Raw genomic sequence first — 25,713 nt, forward strand, 5'->3', positions numbered from 1 at the left:
ATTTTCACGAACTCAAATTTGTTTTGTGATAATATTGTTTAAAAAAAATTCATCTATGTAAATAATTGACGAATTTTTCACTTTTTTGTAGAATGTGAAATTTTTTCTTTATCAAATTTTTTTAACGAATTTAATTAAAATTGTATGTATTTTGTTTAATTATTATTGTAATGAATTAAAATTGAAATAATAATTTAATTAATTAACAATAAAATTAAAGGTGAAATGTTACTCAGTAAACCTGAAACCTTTAAAGTTTTTGGTAGAGGATCCCCCTCCAAATTGACTATTGTTTCAGCCAATGGGGTGAGAATCCCTATTTTAGAGGTAGTGTAACCCTATTGTCAGGAAGTAGTGATTTAATGAAATAAAACAATTATCTTTAATAACAAAGTATATTATATCACAAACTTAAATACAGTGATTGCTATTTTCCCACTCAACTTTTCCCAAATAGATTTTAGGAAACAATATAATTTTATTACAAATTGTTCATTTACTAATTATACTCGTATGTGTGACTGTAAACTGAGTAGTGATAGTTTTCTTAAGTTTTATGGAAACCTTTATTATATTCCTTCTATTTATTTCCTTTTCTTTATTATATGTATTTATTAAACTCCTTGGGTATATTCTATTTATTCTCTCTCTCTCTCTCTCTCTCTCTCTCTCTCTCTCTCTCTCTCTCTCTCTCTCTCTCTCTCTCTCTCTCTCTCTCTCTCTCAATAAATGTAACCGTTCTCGCAACTGAAGGCCAACGCAGAATAGATCTGCAACCGGAACCGCAATCGTAACCGTAAGCGTAAGAATGAGTTAGAGAAGGATAAACAATATACCTATCCTTCTTTAACTTATTCTTACGGTTACGCTTACGATTGCGGTTCCGGTTACAGATCTATTCTGCGTTGGCCTTGACACGGCGACTCCAGTGTATATAAGTATCGAGAGATTCGTCGCGAGACCAGAGTATATCTGCGAATCCGTTTAATGACGCGGATATCTCTCTAATTTTTTTGCAGAATGCTATTTCCTAATAGCTGCTGCATTTTTAAATAATTATAATTTATAAATAATAAATTATTTATTATTTACATGAATTATTAAAAAAAATAATTAAACAAATAAATATATTAAACAAAAATTATAAACATTAATTTTTTATTACTATTATTTAATTAAAAAAATTTATTTAAAAAAATTTTTTCTCTTGGTTGCCAATATTCGGCCAATATTGGACCAATATTAACAACCGATGCTTGGCGAACCCGTTACATCCCAAGCATCAGCCCATATTGGTCCAATATTGGGAGTCAATCGGCACCCAGCACGGCAACCAATATTGGACCGATTAAAGTCTATTGGCAATTTCTCACTGGGGAGTTTAGTTTATTAAACTTAATCACCAAGTTCTTAGATATTGTGGAACTACAATCCGAAAAGGTCAATGACTTCAAGTATGTGAAATGTGTAGACGTAAAGCCACGTTATTATTGAAAGATGTGTTACATTCTTAATATGTTGAATCTTATTTCTTTTCTCTTAATATTAATATAAATATTTTAATGATTTAATGTTTGTGTGGTTTTGTGTTGTTTAAGTTTAAGTATTTTCATTTTCCTATAGGTATAAATGTGACGAAGTCGGTTCGTCACAATTATTATTAGAAATACACTATATATACCGGTCAAAATTGAAAGACCACTCATTTTCAGGTGAATGAAAAAACTTTTAAAACAAAATTTTATGCAAATTAAATTTTATTCTTTTTATTTTTTGAAAGATGATAAAATTGTGAAAAGAATAAGACCTTACAGAAGTCATTTGGACAGTATTTTTTCAAAATATTCTTAAAAAATCGTCATTTTCAACGTTTTTCATAAATTTGAATAATTTCTAAAATTATGAACACTTTTTAATGCTCTTGAGCTTATTTTAAAGGTAATTTTCTACAGAATGAGAATTACTTAAAGATCAGTCAAGCGAAATTTGTTGTAAAAAAGCATATAAAAACTAAATTTATTTGTTAATCATAACTTTTTGTATAAATTTCCTAATTTTAAATATTATTTTATTATAAATCTTAAAAAATACCTGCATATTTTCGATTTTTCAAACAATATTTTCCAATATTTTCCGAAGGAAAAAAAATCAAAAGCATACACAACAACTATAACGTCAAACTCTGGCATGAATGAAAGAATGAAGTGCGAAGATAATTATAGTTAATAATTAATAATAGTAATTAATTAAAATTACAATATTTATGTCCAGTAAATATTTACTTATCTCAAAATATAATAAAAACAAATTAATAAATAAAAACAAGTAACTTTAAATACAACCGAACGAACGTTAGCGCGAGTGAATTATAATAATATTATTATGATATATTATTTTTTTAATTTCTATTATTACAATTATTAATTATTATTAAAATAATAATAATATTAAATGCATTTATTAAAAATAAATGCATTTAATATTGATTTCAATTTCAATAGGCAGACTATTTCAATGAAAAGAATTAATGCTGCCACGGAGAGAGAATACTTTTTAATTTTGTAAAAATAATTTCAAATTGGGGAAAAAATGGATCGAATGGACATTTCCTCGAAAAGATATTTGATCGAATAGACATTTGATCGAAAAGTCATTTGATCGAATAGACATTTGCTCGAAAAGACATTTGACAGAAAAGTCATTTGATCGAATAGACATTTGATCGAAAGGTCATTTGATTATCGAATGGACATTTGCTCGAAAAGACATTTGATCGAATGGACATTTGCTCGAAAAGTCATTTGATCGAATAGACATTTGCTCGAAAAGACATTTGATCGAATGGACATTTGCTCGAAAAGACATTCAATCGAATCTTTTTTGGCATAAGAGTTTCCCTTCTTTATTCTACATATATTCACAGCTTGCAATACTATGGAAGGTATCTGTTTCCAGAGCTTTAGCTTTACTTAATAGATGTCTATTCGATCAAATGTCTTTTCGAGCAAATGTCCATTCGATAAAATGACTTTTCGATCAAATGTCTTTTCGAGCAAATCTCCATTCGATGAAATGTCTTTTCCATCAAATGTCTATTCGATCAAATGTCTTTTCGAGCAAATGTCCATTCGAGCAAATGTCTTTTGAGAAGAATTACTGCGCTTTATATTCTCTCTTCGTGTGGTAAAGAAAAACTTGTATTTAATATATCTTAATTTCACGTATTAAAACTGCTTGTTTTACTTATTTAATTATTCTCATACACTGAAAAAAAATTTAATTGAATCAAGAAAATTTGAATTGGTTGAAGTAAATATCGGGTTTGCATAGAGTCGATCTAATTATGCGATTGGCTCAAGAAAATGATTTTCTTGGCATAGTATACTTGGTAGGAGAGTATATGTTCTTGATCCAAGAAAATATGGAATTCGATCAAGAAATTAAGTAACATGTAAGAAATCTTTTGGTGAGGGAAAGGGAAGAAATGTTTCTCTTTTCTAAAGAATGCAGTTCCTTGGATGAGGAATTAAGACCAAGCAAGGGCCTGATCCGCAAAGAAGCGAGGAACAGGCTCATAGAAAGATGGCAAGAAAGATGGGATGGTGAGGAAAAAGGTCGATGGACTTATCGCCTTATCCCGGCACTCGCCACCTGGATAAATAGGAAACACGGTCAGGTTTCCTATTATATGACACAGGCGCTCACAGGTCACGGGTGTTTTAACTCGTAGATGTGTGGCTTTAAATTACGCGAGGACGAGGTGTGTGCATATTGCCAGTTCCCTGAGGACAACGCGGAGCACACCCTCTTCTCATGCAGAAAATGGGACTTGGAGAGGCGGGCCATGTTCGAAGGTGTAAACAGTCAAGTTACACCGGAGAACATGGTATCGCTGATGACCCAGTCGGAAGAGAATTGGCGGCAAGTCGAGAACTTCATAATCTCGGTTATGTCGAGGAAGGATCTCGACGGCCGCCAAAAAGCGTAATTTAAACAGCTTTTAATTTGTTTTGTTTGTTTTTTATTAATTTATTTTGTAATTTATTTGTCCTTATACATTTTTTAATTTGTTTTGTGTTTTTTATTCGTCTTTGTACAGTTTTGTCTTCTCAACATTATATACGTGTTTACTTTTTTTTTTCTTTTTTATATCCGTTTGCAATTTTATCTTTTGACTTTTTACACTTTTTAGCATTTGCTTTTTTATTGTTGTGCTGTAAATTCTGCTTATACTTTGAAATAGTTTAAATTTTTTTTTAACTATGGACGCAGGATAACCGCAGAGAAAAGCAGAAAGTCGCACTAGCGACAGAGTTGGAGCGCCACCCTCGAAGGCTACAGTCTTACGACAGTTCCGAGGGAGGGTAAAGGGCTCCAGAAGAAGGGTTGCGGGTTTTAGTGGATCGGGCTGGTAGTAGGTCGCCAGTGTATTAAATTTAATTTTTTATAGATTTATTTTTCTTTTTTTTTATTTTCTTTTGTTTTATCATACCAACCCCACATAACCTTGGAGCGCGGAATCCAAGGTATCTGTAGGCAGATTTCCCAAAAGTCCCTAAGCAAAAAAAAAAAAAAAAAAACATGTAAGAAATGCAGAATATATTAATTCAATATCATTTGTGTATCAAATCAAGAAAATATGTTCTCTAACCGAGAAAATATCTTCTTGATTTGAGAAAATTATAGATTTCAATGAAAAAAATATTTTCTCAATTCAAGTAAATTATTTACTTGAATCCCCCCTCCTTTCCCCCATCCCATCATTTCTAATACTTTGGTCAAACATTTTTATTATTTAATTAATTAACATTTATATTTTTTATTTAAATAATTAAACAATTGTTATTTTACATAATATTTACATTTAATTAATACTTATCACAAGTACAACAAATATACCTTAAAAGAAAATTTTCCACGGTCGGAGGAATTGAACCCGGGTTGCACGCGACAGAAGCCGTACCGTTACCACTACGCCATCCAAGCCTCAAGGGACAGTTTTTAAAAACTGCTATTTAAGTTGCATATCCATTTGAAGAGAAATATTTTCTTGGATCAAGAACACCGGCATTGTGTTAAGTAAAAAAAAGTCTCAAAGCAAATGAATAAAATGATTTGATTTAAGAAACACAAATTCTTCAGACAATACTTTACTATTTCGCTTAAGAACATAATATTCTTGATTCAATCCTTTTTGGTACTTCGGTTAAGTAAAATATTTGGTTGTAGTAATAACATATTTACTTCCACCAAATACTGAATTATTAATTCAAGAACTCTACCCAATGCTCATAATTACTTGGCACAAGAAAATAAATTTCTCTCTTCAAATAAATATGGGATTGATTCAAGTAAATTGTGTCAAGTAAATGCATTTACTTGGTTCAATTACATTTTTTTTAGTGTATGTATAAAATAATCAGTAATAAGCACTATTTAAAATTATTAATCTCCATAAAAATGAAATTCTAACAATTATATACAGTAAGAAAAGTTATCCGTCAGTCATAGGAAAGTATAGGAATCGCATAAGTCTGTCTCACTCCCACTCATGGGACATGACTGACGTGGTAGGTTTTCGTACTGTATAAGAAATATTTGAATTGTGAGAATAAAATTTTTAAATTATCCCGCCATTCATATTTACCAACCATTAAGATTAGTTGTATCTTAAGAGAAAGATTTTTTTTTCCTCTACACACATGTTAGTTTAGCGTAGTTGGTTAGGTAGTTGCGTTGCGTCCGTCGAAACCCGCATTCGATCCCCCGTTCCCCCGAATTTATTTTCAAGTTTGTCTTCTTTAATATAAGGTTTCCAAAAACAAAAATAGTAGAAACAACTGCGGGAGAAGTATAAATAAGTTCATTAAATAATTTTTAAATTTTATTTTTATGAAAAAACCCCATTTTGTATAAGTAAATATATTTTAAATAATAATTAATGTAAAATTAACGAATAAATTATACAAGAAACTTTCGTTTCTATTTTAGGGGAAATTTTCTAAAAACATTTACTGAACAATTGTGAAATTAACAGAAATAATTTTAGAGAAACTTCCAAAAAAACTTCCTTAAATTTTTCAGGAAATTTCCAGTCCTTTTTCCAGGAAAATTCCATTGATAATTTCCTGGAAGTTAACAGTGGAAACTTTAAATCTTGAGACATATCAAGTTTCCAGGAAGTTTCCAGGAACTTAACACGTCAAATTTCCGAACTTAACGTGGGAAACTTCCCGGAAAAAACTGTGCTATGTGGGTACGAATCGTAAATAACGGTTAAAAACGAAACAATTTTTTCTTTTTGTAGTTTTTATAATGTACTTTCAGGTGCAAAAATCGTTTTTAATATTTTAAATAAAGTTTCTGTGAAAAAAAAACATTAAAGTGGGGCCTATTTTTTGCCTTCGCAAACGCAAGTACGCCTTAATGATTTCTCTTTCTCACATTTAGCGAATGAAATTTGCAAAATTAGGTTATTTGCCAGGTGAACTTTAAAAACATTTTTCATTTAATATTTCTTATTAATAATTGTTTTTATCAATCTATAATACTAAACTAATTCATTCTTATTCTATCCCCAAAATTCTATCTCTTTCTATATTTTTACTTCCAGTAGGGTGGTGTACCGCACTTTTGTCTGCTATTTTTATAAGATTAGTATTATAATTATTAGTATTAATTAATAATAATTACTTTTAAAATATATTAAACTAATACGAAAATATGATCAAGACATAACCTAAAAATGTAAGTTTATCAATCATCTTAAAAACATGATTTATTTCATTCAAATTACTTCAAGTATTTTATACCAATTTAACTTTTATTTTATACAATATTATTGAAATTATTGTTTTTCAGTGGTACGGAAACATAGGTTTTTTATTTACAAAAATATTTAGTTATTTATTTATTCTAACGAAATTATATTGTTACGGAATGATTTATTTTATTTATTAATATTATGTAATGTTAATTATTTCATTAATTATTATCAATTTTAATTTATCAAATTTGTTTGTATTTTAAAACAGATAAGTGCGCGCAAGCATTTAAATGTAGAGAAAATTCTCTTAAATTCTCCGGAAGGAGAATATTCTCGGTCATATTCTCGAGAATATGACCGGATTTTAAATTACCGAGAATTTTGCATCTCTACTAAGTTTTATATAAATGAAAGAATATTTTGATGCTTTAGGTATGTTTTCACGATTCTGACCCTCTGTGCGAAATTTAAGTTTAGAGCCTTGATCTTTAGTGCGTTGGAAAGCTTTTTTAATTACATTTTCAACCATGTATTTAACTTTGTTTTAACTAAATCGATATTTATTTTATAACTTCCTGAAATAGATGCTTCTGGAAGGCCAAGTTGGCCTTTCGCTAGACCCCATGGACTTTCTGTCATTAAAACGCTTTACATCTGAAAGCTATTTTTCCGCATTTATTTTGAAAAGTAAAAATAAAATTGTTCACTAGACCTCAAAGAAGAGAACTGGAAAACAATTTTTTAAATATCTTAAATAATTAAATTAACCTCCAAAAATATAGAAAAATTGAGTTATTTTTAAAAACTTCACGGATTTTTTTCATAGGCTTAAAATCTTCTAAATTCATTAGTGAATAAATATCTGTAAAAAAAAGTTTTAGTGTTGAATTATATCGAGCTTCACCGGGAATATGATTAAGCTTTAAGAAAAATTAAGTCCTTTAAGAAGACCTTCAACGCTTTTCATTCCCATAATTAACCCAGGAATGGTACTCATGTGAACAAGTTGTTAATAAGATAGCAGCAAGTGAACAAATTGTGAGAACAATTAAAACCCTTTGAGCTAGGGCTTCATCTCAATTGATCCTTAAGTAGCACGAGAAGTGGGCCTTTATTGTCCTTATGTTTATTATCACCTAAAAATCTGGGAGTTACAAATAAACTTATCCTACATAGTAAAGTATATTGCTCTAAGCTTCGTAAAATTAAATGTCCATAATATATTATACGGGAATAGAAACTAGAAAAGTTAAGCTTTACTTTCAAATAATTTTAATAAAAATCGACGGGGGGGGGGTGTTTTGAGATATTAAGAGTTTAAACTTTTAAACAGGAATTTCTCTACGAAATTAAGAGAAATTTTAAAAAATAAAAATAGTAGAATAGTACTAGAAAGTTCATGAAATTCTCTTTTGATTCAGTGTATAATATGTTACAAATAATTAAATTTTTATATAATAAAATTTATTAGAAAATTGCTCTTCTTGCGATTGTTTTTTGTCGGTGGAATGATTTGAAATGAAATGCCTCATATATATTTGTTATTATCGTCTTTTTATTAAGATACACTGTAAAAACAAAGTCTTCCTTTAAGCCAGAAATTTGTCTTTTTTCAAGGTGCACTGAGAGAAATGGATCCAGGTTAATACAACCAGAAAAAGGTGGTTAATGAAATTCAGTTACTGGACCAACTTAAAATTGTCTCTGTAACATGTTTTCTGGTTACAGTAACCAGAAATTTAGTTATATTAACTAAAATTTAAAAAAAAAACAATCCTGGTTGTGACAACCAAGATTCATGGTGAAATTTGTCTTTAACTACAAACGCCTGGTTGTAGTAACCAGGCAGTTATGTTAGATTTCATTAGTCGGGAGCAAGCGCAGTACGTCTTTATACTTTCTGCTATAGTTTGACTTTTAACACAACGTAGAATGCTCTCGTCAAGTTTTTATTTTAAAGTACATACTTTATGTTTTTTCATCTATACTCTTATTAACAAAACTGTGTAAAATAAAAGTGAATGTATATGTTGTTGATGCAAGTCGTTTTACTTATTTCAGTGACAGTATTTTTGACAATTAATTAGATTAATGTGATGAATGATTTCATATAACCTATATATTTTTGACTTTTAAAATTATTTTTTTGACAACGAAGGATGGACTACATTATTTATAAATACAGTCGAACCTGGATAAGTGATCCCTCGATAAGTGGGAATCCTCTTTAAGTAGAACTTTCTTTGCGGTCCCTGCATAAGTAACTTGACCTTAAATGACCTGGATAAGTGGAATACCTCACGGAAAAACCTTTAAGCAGTCTGCTCACCCGAAACTTATGCGTCAGCGCCACCACTAAACTTGTTCGTCTGCACTCCCAAACTGGGTGACCAACGTACCCAGTTGTAATTTTCTAAACTTTTTGGGAAGTTTGTCTATCGAAAACGGTAATGCTACGCACCCAGTGGCGAGCGATCAAACTTTCCATGCAGTGAGAAGCGAAATTTTGTGACAGTGGGAAGACAGACTTCTCAAAGGTTTTTCCGTGCTCTATAAGTGGAACAAGAACTTTGGTCCCTTCCCAGTGTGCACGTTCTAGAACTGTTCTAGAACAATTAATGGAAATAAAGAACAGTTCTAGAACGGTTCCAGAATTGTTCCAGTACGTGCACATTGGGTTCAGGTTCCGCTTATTCAGGTTCGACTGTATTATGAAAATGAATTCTAAAATAAGATGAAAAAATATATAATTTTAACCTCTTAATTATAGATAATATACATTGTTGCCTATTATAGCTTTATAATCACATCCATAATTTCAGTGTCAACCAGGATCCTGGTTACTATAACCAGCAATTAAATTTATACTAACCAGGTTCTATCGTCAACGCAACTATGTTTAGTCATGTTCGAACAACTTCAATCGTAGTCAAAGACGTTTTTCACCACGAGAATCTGGTTGTATGAACCAGAAATTTCTCTCAGTGTGTAAACGGAAATAGACCATATTGGCTGAATGTCAGTAATAATTAGAATAAGTTTAAAAAGAATACTCCCCAATTGATACAAGTGAGGTGTTAAATGAACTGAAATTCAACTGTAAGCTAGTAAGAAGGCTAAAATTTAGCCAAACCATCTAGCTAAATTTCAGCCTTCTTACAAGCTTACAGTTAAATTACTTTAAATAGTTAAATTACTTGTATCAATTGGGGAGTCTTCCGTTTACACCTTGAAAAAAGACAAATTTCGAGCTTAAAGGCGGTGTCAAAGTCGATGCGATTTTTCCATTGAAGCTCAATGCAAAAATCCAATCGACTTTGACACCGCCTTAAAGAAAGACTTTGTTTTTACAGAGTATGTTCATATTCTTGAATTTTATTAAAATAAACATATGTCACATTTAATTTCTTATAACAAACAACAATTATTAAAACTATCAGTGGAAATTTCTCTCTTTAAGATAAAGAATTAAATGCTAATGCACATATACATTAGGTGAAATTAAGATTATAAACTGTTTATAAACTTGTTTATAATCGAATTAAAATATTAACATACTAATAAAACTAAACTTTCTGTCTAAGATTCACCAATTATAAATATAATTTATGGACTTATATATTATTAATAAAACACGAGTCAAAAGTAAACCGGCGACGCGACGCGCTATTCAGACTTTTCACGTTTGCAAATTGCGTCCCTTGTGACGTCACAATCAACTTTTTCAGCCTCGCCAGACTTACAGTCAGCTGTTAGCGTACCTTATTAGAAGTTAATTTCATCCAACTTTTTATTAATACCATTGGATCTGAAATTAAGTCCGATGTATTACAAATAAATTACAAACTGAGTTTTATTTAAGTAAGAGTACAACTAACTTTAATTTTCAGTTAGTTTTTATGATTAAATAAAGTTGATAGCTTAAGATAAGTCAAAAATTAAAACTAGCCACCATTAAATTTAAGACTTTGTTTTTACTGTGTATATACATACCATAATGTACAACTATGTACTGTTCCTTGAAGGGCTTGTTAGCCCTAGGAACTTTAATCAAATTAATAAATAAAATAAAATATAGTATGTGTTACTTAGAAGGAGTTTATACCGTAAGCCTTAAATATAAGCCTCCGCGCGCATAAACGGATATACCTCCAGGAGCATATATTTGCGCCTGCGCGAACACGTGGTCAAGGCAAACTCTTTCACAACACAGCTGCAGGCAAACACTTTGCGCAGACGCAAGTATATCCTCATGGAGGCATATCCGTTTATGCTCGCGGAGGCTTATATTTAAGGCTTACGGTGTAAACTCCTTCTTAATAAGATATTTCAGCTATAGATCGGATACTTATAAGTATCCGACATGTTAAACGGAGTCAAGCACATGCTCATTAGTACGTAGTTACGTACATGCTCATTAGCTATCTGTAATATTTAAATTTAACATTTTGGATATTAAAAAATAATATATCTAGAAGTAAGCAGATGGTAAAAACTTTAAATCATAGAAAATAGTTTTCAATATAAAATATCAACGTACCACGTAACAGCTTAAACCAAAGACTGTGATTAAAAAAATTTCCATAATTTCGAAAACTAATTAATAATAATTTTCTTGGTCAAACATTGGCAACCAATATTTGACTATTATTGTTAGTCTTGGGATGATCACGACTTTGCCAAGCATTGGCAGCCAATATTCAAGCCTTGGACAATTTCAGTCGGATTGATGTTAGATTAGCGCGGATCATTTTCGTACAATTATCCGACTAATCCACACTAATATACCCGGATTACTCCGAAATTTTTACCAGAGATATAATATGATTCAGGTTGCCGTCTATTACCGGATTCTTAGCATACATATTTCAGATTGTTTCGTATTTGTTTCTGAATATGATTTTACCTCACTAATTCCGAATTGAATCGGACTAATATCGGATTCTTTGTGTACAGATTTCGGATTATTTCGTATTTGTTTCGGATTATACCTTTTAGTTGGATTAAATCCGGATTGTTGCAGACAATTTTCGGATTCTTAGCATACAGATTTCGGATTGTTTCGTACTTCTTTCGGAAAAGGATTTTGCCATACTTAATTTCAAATTGTTGCAGACTAATACCGGATTTCTTGCTTACAGAGTTTGGATTGCTCCGGACATTTTGCGGATTAAGGGGTTATATACAGTCACGATTTTTAAAAAATCGATTATTTTTTTTTTGCATTTTCTTAAAGTATATATATTTGCCTGTTGTGAAAAAAAATTTTATTAAGATTCGAGAAATATTTTCGAAGTTGCAGACAAAACTAGAAACGCGCGCCGCGGGGTGTAGAGTAGGTGCAGCGTCTTCAAGGGGTTATATACAGTCACGATTTTCCAAAAATCGATTTTTTTGCATTTTCTTAAGGTATATATATTTGTCTGTTGTGAAAAAATTTTTTATTAAGATTCGAGAAATATTTTCGAAGTTGCAGACAAAACTAGAAAGGCGCGCCATGGGGTGTAGAGCAGGTGCAGCGTCTTTAAACTCGCTTTTCTCAAAACTATGTTTTTCAAGTCGGTGAACACGATTTCTCAAAAACCGCTCAACCGATTTAGCTCTAATTTTCACATAAGCTCAACAACTACTTTTTGCTGTCCTAGATCGTTGGTTTTTTAAATAAAATTAAAATTATAATTTTAATCAACATTTGAAGACGATTTTTTTCTTCATAAAAATGAACTTTTTTTTTCTTTGGCTGCCATTTTGTCAAAAATTGATATTTTTTTAATTAAAACGATCAAGGACTACATTTTTCTCATGCACTAACAGAATCTATTTCACTTTTTGATCTCAGATGATTCTATCAATTGTTATCCTGTTCACCGCGGGGCACTTTTTTTTCGTGGATCTTTGGGAGATAATCTACAGAGGCCAAAAAAAATAATATTTTTACAAATGAAATATATTTTTTTAAACTTTAAAAGATGTAAAACATTATAGGAAAACTTTCGCTTTAATAAGTTAATATTCCTTTTTAAAAAAAAATCCTGAAAAACTGCATTTTTCCGACCGCCTGACTGTATATATATTTTTATCAATATATGTGGACGTCCACATAAAAAGGGCCTATATTATCGGTTCTAGTTTTCGAGATAATCGCAATTTAGTAATTTTGGAGCAAAATCTTAATTTCTAAAAATTTTTTATTATCAATCTACATGTTTTGACAAGTCGAATCATGCGGTTTTCATTAATTTATGGATAATTTTACTGTTTGATTTCATTGGTTCTTTAGAAAAATGAAAAGGGCCCATTTTGGCGGTCATTTGCAAAAGTAATCCGTATTTTAAAAATGGAGGTGTGGAAAAATTTAAAACCTCTTGATTTTTCATCTTTAACTTTAAAGTGTCCTGGACTGTAAACAATTCTTATCTGAATAAATTCCCAGAAGAACCAGAGATATTGATGTTAGAGTCTTTTTTTCGTAATTGTCGAAATGAAATTTTGGATATTATGTTAATTTTTTCATAATAGAAACTGTCAAAAATTTTTAAATAAGTTTAATATCCATTCTTTTTCTTCAAATGACACAATAAAATTGTACCTAATCATTGATCTTGTAAAAAAATGGTTCTTTAATAGAAAAACTGTCCTTTTTAGAAAAAAAAAGTTTTTCGTATTTTCAAAATTAAGAGGGGGGGGGGGTGGTTTTAAAAATTTAAAACCTGTTGGTTTTTTATCTTCAAGGTAACCGTTTTTATCGAAATGAGGTTTTTGGAATTCTAAACTTTGAAATTCCGTAACTCAGCGAATTTTTAACCAAAAAAGTTCTAAGACCACTCAAAATTTTTCAAATTTTTCCAGGAATACGCCCATATAGATAACTCCAATCGTTCCAAAATGGGCCTTTTTCATGTGAACGTCCACATATATCTCTCGAATTGACTTTCGAGCTGCCCGTGTAATTTCAAAAAAATGTATGTCAAATAAAAATACAAAGCTACGTTGCTCAGACTCAAAACCCTCCCTCCCCCCATGTGGTCCAACGTAGCACATTACCGGACCCCCTCCCCCCCCAAAGCAGGCTACGTGGTTTATGGATGGTCCCTTACCAGAGTACACTACGGGGAGGCGATCTAAATTACACTCCATTTGTTGTAATTTTTTAAGTATTTTTGTTGTTTTATATTTTTTTTGTATTTCTAAAAGTACTTTTTTGTTTTATTAAAAAAAAAATGATACGTCTTAAGAAAATTTGCAAAAACAACGAAACGAAAGTGAGCTAATGCAGAAATCATTTAGTTTCAAAGAAGCTTGGTTTTTTAGATTTTCATTTTTTAAGCTTGTGACTGAAAGTCGCGTTTTAAGGACCAACAGTAATCAGCTAGCATATTCGTATTCCATCTTCCCACGGTGCGCCTTAACTAAAATTAAATAAAAAGGTCTTACACCTAGAAAATTAGTAGATATTCTGAATTTACAATGTTCATAGATAAGAAAAATTAAAAAACTAAAATAATCTGTGGAGAGATTTTGAAATAAATCCACTTTAAACATTTTTGCGCACGAAGTACGATATTTTGGAAAATATTGCATTGTTTATTTATATGAATAGGAAGGAAAAAATGATATAATAATCATTTTTAAGTGGTAATTCTATTAAACTTTTATTATTTTAACATTTTAGTACTAATAAAATATAAACATGTAACATAATTTAATTATAATTACATCAATTTAAACATGTGAAGCATTTTATCTACAAACAGCGCTCAAAAGGTGTTTAGGATAATCTGGGTGATTCGCAGCAACCTTGTTCATTTCCCAGGAAGACTTTAGGAAATCAAAATGTACGGACTCCATATGAAGATTTTTTATATGGGAGAAAAATAACTATATTTTCTATTTTTTAAATAATGTTTATTTTTTATGTCAAAATTAAACATTTTCAAATAATTAATTTCTATAAACCCTAGTTCGGTTGTAATTCAACTTACTTGTTTTTATTTATATATATCAAATATGCAATTATTTTTCATAATTAATTATTTTAATTTACTCTCTAAATCTGAATTAGTAGTTTTCTACTAGTGAAATAGTGCGAATTCATTTACCAATTGAATTAGTAACTGTTTTTACTATTTTTTAGTAGTTTTTTATTAATTATTAGTAGAAAATTTACTAATTTTAAATAGTAAAAAATACGTTCTACTAATTAAATTAGTAATTTTCCACTAGAAATTGGTAAAAAATTACTAAAAATTAGTAAAAAGAGTTACTAATTCAGTTGGTAAACGAATTCGCACTATTTCATTAGTAGTAAACTATTAATTCAGATTTAGGAAGTAAATTAAAATAATTGCATATTTGATATAAATAAATATTTAAATAAATAAAAATACTATAAGTTGAAGTATATTATAAGTATAAGTTGAAATACAACCGAACAAGGGTTTATAGAAATTAATTATTTGAAAATGATTAATTTTGCGATAAAAAATAAACATTATTTAAAAAATAGAAAATTTAGTTATTCTTCCCATAGATAAAAAAATCACCCGGATTATCCTAAACACCTTTTGAGCGCTGTTTGTAGATAAAATGCTTCACATGTTTAAATTGATGTAATTATAATTAAATTATGTTACATGTTTATATTTTATTAGTACTAAAATGTTAAAATAATAAAAGTTTAATAGAATTACCACTTAAAAATGATTATTATATCATTTTTTCCTTCCTATTCATATAAATAAACAATGCCATATTTTCCAAAATATCGTACTTCGTGCGCAAAAATGTTTAAAGTGGATTTATTTCAAAATCTCTCCACAGATTATTTTAGTTTTTTGATTTTTCTCATCTATGAACATTGTAAATTCAGAATATCTACTAATTTTCTAGGTGTAAGACCTTTTTATTTAATTTTAGTTAAGGCGCACCGTGTTCCCTGATACCATTTTTTCATTTCTTTTATATCCTGATGGAACCTTTCCCCTTGTTCTTCACTTACACTTCCAAGATTTACATTGGGAAAGAAATCTAAATATAATTTATTTATAAGCTTTCTCTCGCTGACATCTAACATTTAAACTAAATTGTCTAAATCCAAAGAACCAAAACATCATATATTCAATTAACTTCCTTTTTATTCAAAAGAAAGAAAGAAAGATGAAGTTTTTCTTAATACAATTTAATTAAAAATATTCATTTCCAGTTTTCTCTTATTTGTTTATTTACAATTTTTTCATTTTTCTTTATTTTTAATTTATTTGTATTCAATATCTATTTCCAATTTTTATTTTAGTGTTATTTAACATCTAATTCTAATTATTACAATTTTAAATTACAGAATGTTAATGAATTTTCATTATAAATATCTGTAGACAATTTTGTATCATAGAAAAAATATATAAGAACTGTACAAAAAGAAAATTTTATATTGTTTAAATAACTAATTTCAATGTCTTTTGTACTAAAAATATTTGTTTGCTCTATCTATAAAAATTGTAAAAAAATGTATTAATTTATTATGTGGAAATAACTTACAGTTTACTGATTGCTTAATAAAAAAACTCAATATTCATTAACTTATCTTTAAACGACGAAACATAGAAAATGAATGGAAAATTTCTGTTCTGTATCCACTACTGAACTTGAAAGAATGTTACTTTTCAAAACTGTACTCTTTATAAACTTATCATTCAATTTACATAAAAAAATTGTTTAATATTCTTTAAACATTGAAGAATAAGGTTTTACAATTGCCAGTGATGTAACGTAGATCAGCCCATTAATGGAACATGAGTGGCACTTTAATGGCAAAAATTTTGTATCTTTGATGGCAAATTACAATTGCCAGTATTGGGCCAAGCGCCGCCTCAATACTGGCAATTGTAATTTGCCATCAAAGATAAAAAATTTTTGCCATTAAAGTGCCACTCATGTTCCATTAATGGGCCGATCTACGTCACATCACTGGCAATTGTCTTTTGTTATTAAAGATTGATCAACTTTGCCGTGAATGTACCATTATTGGGCTGAGAGCCGGCCCAGTCTTAGAAAATTTAAAAATCTGACCATCGACGCCATCATTGGCCCAGCAATGGGAAGTTTTGAACACCAGTAATGGCCCAGTAATTACTGCCAATTCTCGGCAGACATTACTGGGCCAATGATGGGCCCTTTTTGCAGTCTTGGCATTTTGCACTTGAGTTACCACTAATTCATACTCTCTCTCTACTCACTGGTCACTCAATAGACTGCCCACTGGTTGAAAGAAACCCTTTGAACAATAGGCCAGGTACTCGAGCGGGCCTCTCGTTTCTCTTTCTATAATATATATATATATATATATATATATATATAATATTCAATATATCATTTAGTGAAAATTTCTTTCTGTCTCCCTCTTTCTAGTAACTAAACATAAATCGCTCTCTGTTTATAACGCAGAAAAGTTAACGCATACTTATCTCTCTTTCATTTATTGAAAACATTATAAAACTATCTCTCTTCAGGTAACGGTATTGCTTTCCTCCTCTTTTGAAGGAAAATAACATCAGAATGTCTCTCTTTACCTAATTTGCATATCTACTGATTTCATATAAGGATTGTTGACATGCATACTTACATTAATTACAAAGTAAAATCCACGCATGATCTAATTTATTTCATTGGTAAGGGATGTTTCTTAAATAGGAAATTTCCCCCATCGATTGCGTAGCCGAGAGGCTTAATGTAAAAGCGTGCGATTTATAATTATGCGTATATTTAGTTGTATGGTTAGGTAGGTGTTCAATCCCGTATGATTGTAAGATTTTCCGATGCAGTTAGTTGTTAATTGTAAGTATGAAAATGTGGGAAGAATAAAACTTGCGAATTAATGAATATGAATATATAAAGAGTGCATTTAACATTTTTTTTTAATGATTGGTTATTGTTTCTTTTTATATAAAAATTTATATAAAAATTTTTTATATAAAATTGACGAAGTGAATAAAAGGAAACACTCGTTTCGCGTCGCGTCGGCCATTTATTTTGACAGGTTCCGCGCCTGCGTTCCCTCATTGTGAAAATTTCGAAGTAGGGGACTGAGTCCAGTTTCTCTACTATGCACACTGCAGCGCGCCTTATAATCTTCGCCTGTGTTTCAATGCTCTTTACAGTGACATTTGGAACTAAGGCCCTCTATACACTATACGCAATACCCTAAGATGCTTGATGGAATTGAATTAATGTACATACTTTTACTGGACTGAGTCCTGTTTTTTCAATATTGACTCCCAGTTTTTCAAACTTCATTTTGCTCCGTGATGATAGATAGTAAAAGTGGTTTATAATAACAAAAGGGGAGCAAAATTAGGATAAGTGATTTGGGACTAAAAATGAGTTAAAATGATTGCTGAATTTATCGATAAGCTTATTATACTAATGATTACAAAATATTAACTACAATAAAATAGGTTTTTTAACTATTGTTAATATTTTTTAATCATTAATATAATTAATTTATCAATAAATTACACAATTAGTTTAACCAGTTTTTGCTGTCTTTGCAGCAATAATAAACCATTTTTATTATCAGCCCCTCAAATATAATTACGTCCAATTTTTGTTCTTGTTTCTTTAGAAAGCTAAGAGTTGAATAAACTGCAATTCAAGCATACTCTTATTTCAATAGCGTTCTTTTTCACATTATCTGTGACACCTGTTTAACTTTCTTCCTACATTTTAAATAGAAGTACCGTCTACTCGAAATTATTGACCTGTTAATAAAATTACTAAAGAAAGAATCCACTACTTATTAAATAAATCATGATTGAGAAGAGCAAATTACTTTTACTAAGCGATGATTAATTTTATACTTCTTTTTAATATAATTTCGTATTTAACAATAATGTTTTCAGCCATTTAATAACAATATAAAATATTTCCAAAAATAGGAATACAAATTTTTTGTAAGACTAAAAATAAAACTCCTAATTTTATATATTAATGTTAATTTTTTTATAATTTTTTATAATTAAGCAAAATCATGTTAAATTTTTCTCAAATTTAAAATATGTGACGCGCTCCGAAGAAAGGTACCGAAGAAGCGAATCAATTCAAGATTGTTTGTGTTATTTTTAATATGATTAAAAATTTCTGTTTAATTGCGAAAATTTACAATCAGTTTTAATTAATTATTTTTAATTCAATATTTTGACTCTTAACCTTAAAATTTTAACGTAGCATGGATAATGTCTTTATTATATAAACATTTTTTAAAGAAAAAATTTATTCAAGCAATTATATTATATAAACAAAGAAATCTTATACTTCGTAAATGTTCTCCAACATGCTGTCTGTATATATGTTATATTGTAGTGAATTATCATTGTAGATCTGATGAGGATGTGGTATTCCATGTCGAAACGCGTCATCTTATTGTAAATATAAATATATAATGAAGCCATTAGGCCAAACAGAAGAATCAAAACATCTTTTATTTAAATTATTTTTAATGTAATGAGGACTTAAACATCAGTGATTTTCAATTGAATGTTGATCCCCTTTGTGTACTTTCATTTCAAAAATTACGAAAATAAGCTAGTAGTTTTTGCTTGATAGCTTGATTTAAATTGGTTAAAATATGTTAAAATATGATTTCTTTTTCATTTTCAGGTGACGCCTTAACATGCTATCAGTGCAACAGCGCATATGATCCACGGTGCGGTGATCCATTTGATTCTTATAGCTTAGGAACAGTAAACTGCAGTTTTCAACCTCGTTTAGAACACCTCAAGCATCTTGAACCAGCAGTTTGTCGAAAAATTAGTCAGAAAGGTTAATATGAATCTTTTTAAAAATATATTGATTGATTTAAACTGATTGTGCATTTAATGTCCAGAATCAGGCATTATCGACATTGCCAAAAATCACAGGACATTGCCGACAATGCTCTAAAGAATTTACTTGTGTTCAAAAATCTTTAACAGTGCCCAGACATTATTGCTAATACCCACTTATGCTTGAACAATGATGTTTACCATGTTATTTACTACCAGAAATTATTAAAAAAAAGTAATTTATTTATTTTTACATGACAGACTACTGTTAGGTGATCCAGATGTACTATAATAAAACAATATCCGTTGTATTCCTGGGATGTCACCTCAATTAGGTCAAGTTCTTTATTTTTATTTCTTCTACTTATCCTCTATATTTTTTGTTGTTAATAGCGAAGAAATGGCGACTGTAAAAAAAAATCTCGAAAATCTGGTTGACATGATATCTCCAGTCAGAACAGACGGAATTAAAACATTCAAACGGACCCAGTAAAAAAAAAGTTTTGGAAGAGAGCGAATTAGCAGAAATTAGCAGAAACTCACCGCCAATAGGCGGTGAGTTTCTGCTAATACGTTTTCACGTCAAAACCGTATTGGGGGCATTCTGCCAATCCTGCTTTTTCACCGCCCCATAGTAGCACGTAATGTTAGGAACATTCCAGCAACATTGAGGCAATATTGATAATGTTAAGGCAGTGTTCTCAATATTGCTGTAATATTACGTGCTACTGGGGCGTCAATACCATCCTCTTGAATCTTTCGATTTCACGTTCATTGACTCGACTTGAGTGTGTACTGTTGATCTATTACCACATGATTTAGGAAGCTTTCGACGTTCGCGCTAGGGGCGCTGTGAGTATAAGTCACAGCGCTTATCTAGAAAATACCCTAAATCATATGGTACACGGAGAGAAAAATCAAGCGTTTGTAGTATGGATATGGTCCATACTTAAAAAGCACGGCGCTGTTTATACTCGATTTGTAGAAATCTATGCTAAAAGAGTCTAGGTCTCTACTCTTTTAGCATAGATTTCTACAAATCGAGTATAAACAGCGCCGTGCTTTTTAAGTATAGACCATGTCTTACTACAAACGCTTGATTTTTCTCTCCGTGTAATAGACCAACAGTTTGTCACATTTCATTTATTTACATAACAAAATTTTATTTTAACAAAATTTTATATTTCCTGTTCGTTATTAGCATTTTTACACATTAAATCAATCAGTTGTAACGTGGCGTTACGAATTCTCCCGCGTCTGCTGCGAATCAGGCGATTGAACCCGGAAACGGCCGAAGGGCCTCGAGGGTGTCAATCGCCGGATTTGTAAGCAGACGCGACACTTGTTGTTTCGACCCTCTTGTATCAACATCTCCTTGATTACCCGTTTTGTGACAAGTTCGTCGTTATCTTGTGGGACCAGATTCTCAGGTGTAACAGACCCGTAAGTTACAATAAATACTTGATATTTTAAATACTTGTGTCTCCCATTTACTCTCCTTCCTCCCCTTTTCCCTTAATTATAAATGGAGATCTAGCCTCCAGTTATAAATTGGCGCCCAACGCAAAAATCCACCTTTCACATTTCCTTTCTTTAAAGAAAATTCTCTAAAAATAATTTTTTTCATCATCTTCGTTTGTTGAAAACTCCCCAAGAAAATTCCCAAAATAATTCATTTTTCATCATTTTTGTTTTGTTGAAAATTCTCAGAAAGAAAATTCCACCTGTCACCTTATGGTCGCCTAACCTCAAAACCAAACCTTTTCTCTCTTCCTTTTTCCCATATTTAATGAAAAATATTTTATTTGTGCTTGAAAATTATTGATTTTATTTTGTGCTATTTGTATATAATTTCTGACAATTGTGACAAATTTTTATGTGACGAACGGACGACAATGACGAAAATTATTGTGTAAAATCAGTGCGCGAAAACACCGGCAAAAAATTAATCGTGGAAAATTCATAGAAATCGGGACTAAATTCGTGAAAATTAGCGAAAATTAGTGAATATAGCGAAAAATAAAATAGTAAATTACAAAAAAAGTGAATTTATCGATTATTTTAAGAGAAAATTTTGTCGTTGATAGAAGACGATTTGTTTTGTTTTCGTGGTCGAGGTCGTGTGTAACACACAACAAAATAGTAAACGGAAAAGTAAACACGACAAATTTCGCAATTTTCAGCCCAAAAAATCAGAGAATATTTTTTGCAAAGAAAATTCGCGACCAATACAAAATTTTTCAGGACGTGAAAATTATTGTTTTAGAAATAAGAATATTGCTGTTCACAGCGACGCACAGGAACAATATTCAGACTCAGATAAATTCAAAAATGAGATTACTTTAAGAGACAAAGAATTAGAACAACTCAAATTAGAATTGGACCGAATGAGAAGCGTTATAGAAAATTTAGCGAAAAATATAAATTCGAAAATACAAGAAAATTTCACAAAAAATACTCCAATCGAAAATCCAAATGCCCAAGCCGATAATAATCGCCATTTTGGAAATTCAATCAACCCCTTTCCTTTTGTCATGATTCAAACCCCGTTTCAAATCATGTCAAATTGGCCTTTTAAATTCCACAATAATAAAATTGATAACCCCATTAAATTCTTAGAACTATTTAGATTCAAGCGAGGTTATGAAATATCGAATAATCACGTACTAGAAAATATTGACGCAGTATTAGCGGACAAAGCTCTCGAATGGTGTAGAACTGTTAGAAATAATTGGATTTCTTTAGAAGATTTTCGGGAAGAATTTGAAAAGACTTTCTTAGACGAGAAGTTTTATGAAGAAATTTACACGAAAATAAAATATTACAATCAAGAAGATGGAGAAAAGATTTAACCTTTTTTGGTTGGAATAAGAAAATTGTTCGGAAAATTACACCCGCGAAAAGGTTTACAATGGGAACTACGTCGCGCGTACGAAAATTTGCGGATCGAATATAAAATGTACATCCAAAGAAATGATTTTAAAACCTTCGAGGAATTAGAAAGCCTAGGAAAAGAATTCGAAATCGAGAGGAATAAATCGAAAATTCGCGGTCAATCTTTAAAAATTACAACTGATGAAAAAGAAAACTCGTCTAGTGATGAATCTGAACAAATGTCAGACCAGGGAAATAATGAAAATTTTAGAAAATTTGGTGGAAACTCGAGATTCCAATCAAAATTTTCAGGAAATAATTTTCAAAGAAACTGGTCATATGACCAACCAAAAATAACTTTTCCACCTGACAAAGTTACAGACGGTAGTAGAGGTCAGAACATGATGGAAAATTCTTCTGATGATAAAAATAATACAGATAATAGTCTACAAGTAGAAGTACAAAATCATTCTTCTGCAGGGAATGTAAGTACTTCTAGAACAGATCAAAAGGATATAAATTATTAGAGAAATTTTTTAAACTCACAAAAAAGATGTTACGGTTGCAGAACATTAGGTCATATACGTAGGGAATGTAGATCAGAATCACGGAAACGAGTAGAGGAGGTACGGAAAAATTCAGTATCCTCAGAAAATATTGAAACATCAGAAAATTTTGAACCTTTGATGACGATAGGGGAATTAGTTGAAAAAATGAACAGAGTCAAACCCGTAAAACAGGATGTAGGATCACAAACGGAGTGGTCAAGCACACATCATGAAAATCGAAAAATTAAATACGCGCAAAAACCCGAGCAAATTAGGGTAAAATCCAGGAAAAATTTTGAATTGAAAATGGTATGCAAAAACGGAAATTCGAGAAAATTCGAAGAAAAATTTGAATTGAAAAAAATTCAAAGTAATGGAAATTCGACAAAAGTCGAGGAAAATTTTAGAAAACGCGAGAAAAATTCTAAAACGAGAATATTTGGTAGAAAAGAAAATTCTACGAAATTCGAGAAAAAAGTCGAATTAGGATAAATTGAAAATATTGGGAAAAATAGGAAAAATTTTCAAAAGGTCGACTCGAGAAATAATAGGAAAATTCCGAAAATTATACCAAGACAATCCTTACAAAAGCCCAACCAAGTCCTAATCCCAAAACCCCGGAAAATTCTTCCGAAACTGATGGAAATCCCTTTATACGACAAATTCGAAACGTTAGAAATGGACTTTAGTCTTGACGAGACTAACGATGCGATCCCAATCTTTTACCAATCGACAACACACGTAAGGCAAAATGGTATAAAAAAGAGGAATTAAAGAGAAAACGAGAACGATCGCGCGCTCCAGCGCGCGCGTTTTTCTCTTGCGCATTCCTTTTTTTAATATTTTAATTTTTTTAAACAAAAGTACTTACAATGAGAATAATGGCGCAAATATAATAAATGTTTTAAAGAAAAATTGAAAAAGAAATGTTTATGAGAATGATAATCAAGATCACCATCAGCAGTTGTAGTAAAAATTGCTGCAACTTCATTCACACTTTGTAAATTATAACGTCTACTATCCATCCCAGGCTTTAATGAAAATAATAATTGCATCTCAGGCTCAATTTCTGCTTTATTTTTAGTCATCGTTTTTTTAATTTCTTCATGCATTATACGGTAGGACTGTGCAAATAGGTTACAATCCCGAAGGGCTGTATCTATTCCATCAACAATATTTAGGTTTAATTAAACATTTTATTCTTACAACGAATTTCGGAAGCTTCGTTTTGATCAACAATAAATAACTGTCCAAATGAAGGAGTATCGTTTCTTTGAGACGCATGCTTATTCCCGAAATCTTTATTAACCAAATAGTTATTTGATATAAAACAACTTAACTTAAAATTCACATAATATGCACATTATTTGACATAAATTTCATTGCACACAAAAACCATTTAACATAAATATCATTTGTCATAGAATTCATTAAACAGAAATATTATATTAATTGGATCTTAATTTGGTTTTGACTTGTGAATCAATTAAACTTATTGTAGGTGTTTTTTTATAAAAAAGTTTCACTTCAAGTCCATGAGAATCATAATTTATTTTTTGTTTTTCCTTGCTTACGTTTCGTTTAGCAAACACTAAACATCCTCAGAGCAACCATAAACTAAAATAATACAAATAATACATTTTTTAATAAAAACTCAACTAATACATATATAATTACAGGATAATTTCACTTTAGTGAACTATTTGGTATACTCATACCTCATCCTCTCACAGAAGTCAATTTTAAGGTTAAATTTTGAGGTTAGACCTGTCAAAAATTACAAACATTCACCCCTATGCCTACATGTACGGCACGGCGGCAACCTTCTCAGATTTTCCTTATTACATTGATGTAGCTTACACTCAAATGCAGTTTTCTTACCCAGTAAAAAAAAAAGTATTCAGAATAGAGAAAAAGTATTGGTGGAGACGTTCGGTGAATGCGTTTTCGCGACAAAACCGTATTGGTGGGTTACGGTGAATACATTTTGCTTACCGTGAATACTTTTTTTTTAAACTTTCGATTTAAAGATTCCTAAGCAAAGTTGAGAATATTTATAAAGAGCGTAAGTGACCTGAAGTATAAAAATGACTATTGCGAGAAGGAAATAAGAAATTTTGAGAAAAAACGAAAAATTAAATGTGACAAACAGATTGTCAAATGTTGATCAATTACCATATGCTTTTCTGTGCCTACAACGTACGATGATTAAAAGGAACTTTGACGTTACCGGCGGAACTTACTGTTTCACATACATTTACTTGGATTTCTCAAGTTTCTGTCGGTATCGTCAATGTTCCTTTTCATCATCATACGTTGTAGGTTTGTCACATTTAATTTTTTATTTTTTCTCAAAATTTCTTATTTCCTTCTCGCAATCGTCATTTTTATACTTCAGGTGACTTACGCTCTTTATAAATATTCTCAACTTTGCTTATGAATCTTCAAAACGAGAGTTTAAAAAAAATGTATTCACGGTAAGCAAAATGTATTGACCGTAACCCACCAATACGGTTTTGTCGCGAAAACGCATTCACCGAACATCTCCACCAATACTTTTTCTCTATTCTGAATACTTTTTTTTTACTGGGTATTTAAAAATAAATTGAAAAAATAAATTGAAAAATTCAAGAATCAACAGTACACGTGCTGCCCATGCAGACACGAGGGTAAAACTAACATACATAGTGCGAATCTTTAATGGTATGAG

The 25,713-nt window shown here is 30.5% G+C and overlaps 1 protein-coding gene across 2 annotated transcripts in view; it reads left to right on the forward strand.

Annotated features, from left to right (window-relative positions):
* The window catches only part of LOC122509940, a 142,900-nt gene that overhangs the window by 81,043 nt on the left and 36,144 nt on the right, over nucleotides 1–25,713 (forward strand). For both annotated transcript variants that reach the window (XM_043624276.1, XM_043624275.1), the window contains exon 3: nucleotides 19,418–19,579. In XM_043624276.1, the coding sequence (XP_043480211.1) occupies nucleotides 19,418–19,579 (162 nt within the window). The remainder of the gene's footprint in view (nucleotides 1–19,417; nucleotides 19,580–25,713) is intronic.

This window comes from Leptopilina heterotoma, unplaced genomic scaffold, assembly GCF_015476425.1.
Source record: "Leptopilina heterotoma isolate Lh14 unplaced genomic scaffold, ASM1547642v1 Lhet_65, whole genome shotgun sequence".
Lineage (NCBI taxonomy): Eukaryota > Metazoa > Arthropoda > Insecta > Hymenoptera > Figitidae > Leptopilina > Leptopilina heterotoma.